Source organism: Crassostrea angulata, chromosome 10 (assembly GCF_025612915.1).
Source record: "Crassostrea angulata isolate pt1a10 chromosome 10, ASM2561291v2, whole genome shotgun sequence".
Classification (NCBI taxonomy): Eukaryota; Metazoa; Mollusca; class Bivalvia; order Ostreida; family Ostreidae; genus Magallana; species Magallana angulata.
The window spans coordinates 20,946,859-20,955,214 of record NC_069120.1 but is presented as its reverse complement, the minus strand read 5'-3'; the positions used below and the strand labels follow the sequence as shown (position 1 = coordinate 20,955,214).

General features: G+C 33.2%; 1 protein-coding gene across 1 annotated transcript; it reads right to left on the bottom strand.

Moving 5' to 3' along the window:
• Window positions 1-1,213: 1,213 nt before the first annotated feature.
• LOC128166741 (regucalcin-like) lies at window positions 1,214-5,224 on the bottom strand. Its single transcript, XM_052832074.1, has 5 exons — window positions 4,973-5,224; window positions 2,616-2,795; window positions 2,298-2,513; window positions 2,061-2,204; window positions 1,214-1,444 (listed from the first exon to the last, which is right to left on the bottom strand). Exons 1-5 carry the CDS (start codon window positions 5,127-5,129, stop codon window positions 1,215-1,217), a joined length of 927 nt encoding a protein of 308 aa, XP_052688034.1. The 5' UTR covers window positions 5,130-5,224; the 3' UTR covers window position 1,214.
• Between the last annotated feature and the right edge of the window lie 3,132 nt (window positions 5,225-8,356).

The following is an 8,356-nucleotide window of genomic DNA, read 5'->3' as shown; positions in this document are numbered from 1 at the left end:
TACACGCTATAATTTACGTCAATTTTGAATGACAGTGAAAACGCATGTGTTTGTCTACTTATAAAAGTTATCCTTAATCTGTAAATTACAATGGTGAATTCCATCTCGTTACAAAGATATAGATTTTTAATTGTTTATTTTCCTGCCAGGAAAATATACCTTTTCATGAATATTGATGAAGGAAGAGCGAAACCGACCTCATTGCGCATGTCCGCGGAGAACTAGGTGGTCGTTATTGTTTGCCTAATTAAATATCCAACTTGATTTTTAATATGCTTAACAGTTGTTAATTTGAAATACATACATGTATAATGAGTAAAATACGTTTGTCATTCACGATACCCTTACTTCTGCATTAACATTCATCGGATCTATAAATAGAACATAAGGGGAAAACACAGGTCTACGTCATTTTTTAAAGGAAGTATTCATATCCACTTACAGGCTTGTATTTTTTTCTTTTGTTTGTACTCGTATATCGGACAAATTTATGCTTTACTGAAAATATCCTTTCCTTTGTGAAACTATCACAATTATGAAGATGGTGACCCTTCACCAGTTGTGGTATGATAGACTAAATTTAGCTGTCGATATCCATATCACGTGATAGATTGATATTCACGAGGAGGCATTACTTTCCTGGCAGGAAAATAAATATCTTTTATTGTTTAATATTTGATATATTTGTTACGTGATCGAATTGAGCATTATAATTAACAGCATAAAGGTAACTTTTATTAGTAATCAAACACATAGATTTTCCCCTTTATTCAAAATTGACGCAAATTATAGCGTGTATAGCTTTCAGCACCTTTGAATTTGAAATAGATAAAAATGCGTAATATCGCACATAATTCTTTTCTGTGCAACCCGAATACCCTGACCGGATATCAAGCGGCAGTAACTCACGAGGCTGGTTACTATAACCATGTCAAAAACACTTGAAAACAGTATGGTTACGTATACTTTCAATACATTTTATCATTATATTAAGTATTAGATCAGAATTTTGATATTCAAAACATTTCTGAACATTGTGCCTGATGATGTTAAAGAAACTGAAACCATTAACTTGGTTAATTACATGTACTGTATATTCTTTATAATAATAAATTAAGAAGTTGCAATACCTATAGAGTTATATGTCCAAAAGTTTATTGTATTGTACTTGTATTTCTCTTTCTGGTTTTTTCTACTGAAACAAAACTAAGGCTTTATTTGTTAAGGGCTTTAATTTCTCCCTCGTAAACATTAGCTTTTCGTCCTTTCACTCCTAATTGAGTTACTCGAAAAACGGACCCAGACAACGGATATTTCTCGAATTCTACTGGCGAAACTTCAAAAACTGAAGAGGTGACATAGAGTTCGTCTAAATTCTTCCCTCCAAAGCAGCAAGAGGTGATTCTTGAAGCAGAAGGAAAGTTGATACACTGTAGTTGGTGTCCTATAAAAAAATAATAATAAAAATGATTTGTTCTTCATCATAACAAAAACAGATATCTCAATTTAGTTTTCTACGTAAATTCACTTATAATTAAACAGCAGGCCCCGGAGCCATGAAACATAGACGAACTCACTTTTGATCTCAGCCTCACTTTTCCATGATATGTTCCTTTAGTAAAAGTGAAATAGAAATCAAAAGTGTGGTCATCTAACTGTTATGGCCCCCATGCCAATCCTTTTTAGTTTGATAATGGTTACTAAGACGACCGAGTTGATTTCTTAGGTCGAAAGGTAAACTCAATTTTAGGGTAAAAATTAAGATCCAACAATAATTGCATGAATTTTTGAAATTGTCATTCCAAAATTTGCAAAATCGTGACTAAGTGGGTGAACCCAAATGTAAGATTGAAATTACTAAATTGCTTGATTCATTTTTTTTACGTTAAATGCATGCATAAGATAGACATCCCCTATGATTGATAATAGGATGGAATCAGAACAACATTATACGTATCCACTTGTAAACATCTTTATACCTTCTGAGATGTTGACACACACACACACACAGACACACACACACAACTTACATAATCAAATATAACTAAATCACAGTTTACCTGTTTCTGGGTCGTATCTGATAACTTTGCTGGCGAGGAAACAAGCTACCCAAAGTTTCCCTTCCGTGTCAATTGTCATACCGTCAGGAAAACCGTAGTCATTTATTGGCTTCCCCGCATTGTCTACAACCACTTTCTTGTTAGCTATTTACAGAAATAAAAAAAAATGCGACAGGTTTAACAATATCGATGATAATAATGCTAAACATGTAATCATATAAGTTTTTTGATACATACATATATTTCCTGTAGATTTATCAAAATCATAGCGGTAGATTTGGCGCGGTGTTGAGTCAATGTAAAACATAAATTTCTCATCTGCTGTCCACGCAAGACCATTAGACACACCAACATCTTTGACCATGGTATGTAAGCTGCCATCCAAATCCAGACGATATAAACTTCCAATCTTTGGCATATTTACAACGTCTGGTTCAATGGGGCCATAGGTTCCTACATTTAATATTTTTACCATTGCAATTACCATGCATACAATATTCATTTTTATTTACAATGTGAACTTAGTATACATATTTCTGACAACATAATTTTTACCTGCCCAGACCCTTCCCTGGGGGTCACATTTGCCGTCATTGAAGCGTGTCTGCAGTCCATGGTCCACCTCGTGAAGTTTGGTCACTTTCTTGGAGTCCCCGTCCACGTGGACCAGACAACGTCTTACTCCAGCGATCAATCCCCCTTTTCTGGCGGGAACTACGAATCCTGCTGTATCGTCTAAAAATGGGAACTTTAAATACAGAAACAGAGGTCTCGTAATATCATTTGGGTGATACAGTCATTCCCTCAAAGATGTCAGGATAGTTTTCAGACTTGAAAATGGTCTAACTTAAAAAAACACGGGGGTAGGTAGATTTCTTTTAATTCTCCTCCTACTCTTCCTCCTGCTTTTTTTCTCATGTGGTGGATTTCATTTGATAACACTTCATTTGTTATTTTTTTAAATAATGCTAACTTTCACCGTTTTATAAAAATTAATACTAGTGCATATAGTTCAGGGCAAGGTTGGATTCAATCTACTTGAACCATGAATATATGTTAATATGCGAATGGAATAAACATTGCTTTATGACGACTCGACAAATTATGAAATCATAATGCGAGTTGCTAGCAAGTCGCTTGCAATAGGTAAAACTGTAAATTTTATTTACGGTTTACATAGAGAAGAGCAGTATATATATATCCTATACATAGTATTTTTTATCATATACCCATCAATTTTACCCTTCTTGATACCGTCAATTTTACAGAGTGTGATCCGATTTTCCGGATCAATACACTGTGGTGATCCGATTCCGTATCATCACTCTCTGAAATTGATGAAGTAGTACGCATCAAATAACGTCTGTATTTTAGCGCGTTTTTAAAACAGGTCGTTTCAAAATACCTTTGTTTTTAAGATCAATTCTATGTAAGAATCAAAGATTTATAAAAGAGTCTGGCCACGCATAGTCACCAATTGTCCTTATACATGTATTTCATACATGAACACACCTAGTTGTAAAGCGTAAAAAACCGCTTAATGTTGGTTGCGAGGGGTAACCGTTGCCTTAGCAATCGAGGCTACAGATGAAAAAAAGATAGCAAAACTTACCTACTTTGAAGCCATATTAGAAGGTTTTGCCCACTAATGTAAACTTTAAAAGACATAAAACAGTCTTTGCCCTATTTTCAACAGAAAATTGACGGAGAAACCACTTTTAAAATGTTACAATGGAAACCGTTACAAATTTTTGAAATCAGTTTTTTTGCGGTTTTTTAATAAGCTGAAATGGGAAACTGTTAAATTTTTTACATCCATATCAATGTTCATGTTATGTATATCTTATTTTGAAATTTGACATTCGTTGCTATGGCAACAAGGCCAAAGATAGGAAAAACTGAAAAATTGAAGATGATTTTGATATGCTTTAATTACCGATTTTATAACTTTTTTGCAATTGTTTTAGTTGAAACTTGTTAAAATATGTCTAAATTTTCATTATATACCACAAAAAGCTTTGTTATGCAACAGAGAAGTGTTGTTGCTATAAAAAATCAAGTTGCGTAAAAAATCACACAGAAATTTTTACTTTTTAAAAAGTCAAAGCAACGGCAGTGATTTTTAGAAAATTTAAGATTTTTTCAAGTGTTATTAAAGTTAAATAGTTTATTTTTTCTCACCATTTGATTTTATATATTTATTCATTATAAATGAATAATATCCATTCAAAGATGCCTAAAAATATTATAATTTTCCTTATTTTTAAGCTTGTTACCATAGCAACGGTTCTTAATTTTCATATTTAATTCTTAATAGCACAATCATAATAGTGTTTACCAAAAAATCCAAGATTTGCAGTTTTTATTCAAATTAAATGAAGAAAACAGATTTTAAAATTTCTTTTTAGTAACCATGGAAACGCTCTAAAAATATGCGTTTCTCCATGATTATTTTTTTATCTTTTGAAAAATTCCAACTATTTTTAATAATATATTCTACCCTGGAAACCCCAAGTTCTACACATTACTCACAATATGTTCTCAAATAAGCATTAAAATGCCATTTTTACATCTTTACCCTCGGTTACCATGGCAACGGGGCCACATAGCAACAAAGAAATGGTGTTAGGCTTTTTTACTCACCAAAGTCTATCAAATTGTCAAATATGAAGAAAATATGTGACTATGCGTGGCCACGGAATTTTGATTCTTACATAGAATTGATTTTAAGTAAATAAACGTCATACAGTTGATTTTAAAAAATTAGTTTTGTAATTAAGAACTTTAAAATAGACAATGATATATAATACATTTATCATTATAACAGTAACTTGATCCAAAGGCCGGATCACGTCTCGTTGCCAGGCGCGGATCATCAGATCAAATATATTTTATTGTTTAAAATTGCATACCTAGCTGAATAGTACTGTTCTCTTTACTCTCTGGGCAATATTTGTGAATGGCTTTTTCATGATGGTCCACATACAGAAGGGTACTGGTCTCATCATCCCAATGGGGACCTTCTCCAATTGATTTTGCCGCATTTTTGATCACACATTCGACAGCCATCTGAAAATCTTTAGTTCAAGGTTAAACCTAACTAAAGCTATTTGCCTAATACCGACGACCTCTATGTGTGTCAAGCACTAATCTAACAAGAATAGCTCGCTACGATCTGAAACGCATGTTGCAATCTTTTCAATGGTATACTCTAAAATCTGGCTTGGCCTTTCATCAAAGTTGGCCTGGTCTCACTTTTGGACTAAAAATTAGCCTGACCCCAAATTTTGGTCTGGCTTGAAAATTGGCATGGCCTTAAATTTGGCTTCTACAAAAAATCTTTGCCCTCATATTTATTTTTTTTTATCTTATTGATTTTTAATGCACATTATAAACATCCAACTTGGTGGCTTTAGTGTCTTACAGTGATAGTCTATTAAAAATGATAGTTAAAATTGACGTTCTGTTTTAAATTCTTAAGAACTTAAGAATGTGATTTTGCCCTGCCATTATATAACCTTGGCATATTTTGCAAAGTATTTAGATCAAACTGCTCTCAGTATAAGACATTATCTATGCAACTCTTCTTTTACCAACGACTTGTTTGATAAAAAAAATAATGGAAGACTGGCCAATATTCGTTTGTTCTAACCAACATCAAAGTTCACAAAATATTTTGCTTTGTTCAAATTCTGGTTATGACCATTCCCAAAGGAGAATAAATATTTCCTAAAAATACAAACAACACAGGCATGAAACTCTGCTCTAATCAAGAGATGAGGATTAATGACCATAACTGAGTCAGGTTATCGAAGGATGCAATGATGCAGTCCTTCACAAATGCCATTCATTATATTAGACCATGTGAAATGTTGAATGACAGTTTAAGCAATGAATCTGACCCCAATGTATAAGATAAGCGACAAAAAAATGTTAATATCGAAATTGACCAACTTTGAGGCCAGGCCACGCCAGGCCAGGCCAGGCCAGGTTTAAGAGTATGCCCTTTTGAACGGTCTGTTTGTTGTGAATATGCCTGGGGCACGGATTAAAAATAAACATCCTCTTTCATCATATAAATATGTCCGATTTAGCACCATGGGATGTCATTACTGTTATTATCAATGTGGGAGTTAGAGTTACGAACATGTCAGTGCTTTCTATATGAAAAAGTTGAATTCTTGTATCATAAACCATAATCATTAGAGTTACAAAATTTAGAATAACAAAGGTTTAGGATACAGAAATACAAAATAGTAATATGTAGGTTTACTTCTAGCCTCTTCTTTTTTGAGAATTGGGCAGGCATAGCCTACTTCCGCTTCTCTTCGCAAGCCCTCAGATTTTGATTATGGAAAACGTGTAAATGTCGAAAGCAAAGACGGTTTACCCTTCAACCCATGTTTCAACTCCAGTTTCCCTGAATTTTCGTAATGGAACTATTATTTCTTCATTTTAAACATCATTGCATGCATACATGTATATCACAAATAAATCAACACTAACACCCCTGCGAATGTTTTTGTCATTTAAATTTTAGACCACGTGGTTTTTTTTAACCCTTTCATTTTCGCAGTTAAAATTGTGCCTCGTGTTTAGAGTCTATTTATAGAATCTTGGAATATAATATCTAGACGTTTATTGACTTCAAACTTTGTCTTCATTAAATGGTGGATAAAATAAGTTCTAGAATCAAAGTACTGAAGTACTGACGGGAGTTGATTTTATCGATTATCATTTATTTTAAAATCAGCGATATGTGATTTTGCTTGGTAAGTAGTATCAGTAATCGAAATATTTCTGAGAAATTGTATGGATCCAGGCAAGATTGAACTCTAGTTTTGTTCAACCAAACGCTCGGCTGTTTCCGTTTATCTCAGACTAGCAAGAGAGACTCTCTGTTTTGTCGGATATTAACGGAGACAGCCGAGCGTCTGGTTGAACGAGACTAGTACATTGAACCCTAGCGTAGGAATACATATGACTTCAAAAAATATCTAAACTGTTTGTACCATTAACAATCTTTCTATTTTCATGGTATTAATAAATAATTTTTTTTTAAAAACAATGCTTTAGAATACGTTGCGTCGAATTTATCGATTATTTTCTAGAACTAATTGATGTCAGCGGTATTGATTTGTGCTTTGGTCCAAACACTGTTTCACTTTCGGTTTGCCCGAGTGAGTGCATAGGAGAGTTGATTAAAATCAACTCCCAAAAATTGTGACAATAGACAAAAATTTCAATCCGCACCTGAACTAGTAAAAGCATCAAAAGTGAAACAGATTATTATATATATTTATGCAAAATGTTCCTTGAAAATAGCTCGATATACTAAGTTTTTATACAAAACAAGCACCTGTTCTTTTTTTTAAAAGCATGATATAGCACACAAGAAGCATCAAATATGGCTATGATTTATTAAGCAACAACCACGTGTAGAGTGGTTGAACACGAACGATAATTCTGTTCTGAATATCATCGCTTAATTCAAATAGTCGCTAGATGATAAAATAAAACATATGTCTTAATAGATTTTCATGTTTAAACACAAATCAAAGTAGCATATGATATGAAAAACGTCTAGTACTTACGTATTTTGAGAATGTTATCCGAACACTTATACTTCCGCTCGAAATTTCACAGGAACTGAACAAATCTCGGTGAAATCTCTTGAACTTTCATTCGAGCACCTCTTGATTTATTGCATACATAACAAAGATAAAGAAAACATTCCGAACACATTCGCAGGGGTGACTAACCAGCTGTCAAATCATTTTCTCGACTTCTCAAAAGAGAATAAATTCTAGCCGTTCCCATTTTTTCCTATCCTGCACAGTACAACCAAACTTATCATTTTATAACTCAAAATCTAATAAACTTAAAATAAATTTACTCTATCACTTACTATTATTAATACAAACTTAAAAGAAGATGGGGGAACAAGATAGCGCAAATGCCCATTTGGTTTTGTCGTTAAAAAAACAATTTCAAATTAATTTTTTTCCAACCAAATATACTAGATGATATTAGATTACAAGTTTACGAAAGCATGATTTCTAACTATATTCCGTTTTAAATATTTTAACAAACGATAAGAAAAAAATAAATTCTAAAGTGTTGGTGGTATCGAACCCACAACCTGATAACCCTAGCTCTATAATGTCATCTCATGTCTGGTGCTCTAACCTCTGAGCCATTTCAGTCACAACAAACATCATTGTTAAATGCTATATGCAACTTCAACCACGAATTGACGGACTCGTAGTATTTCTCTTAAACGTTCAATTGTTGGG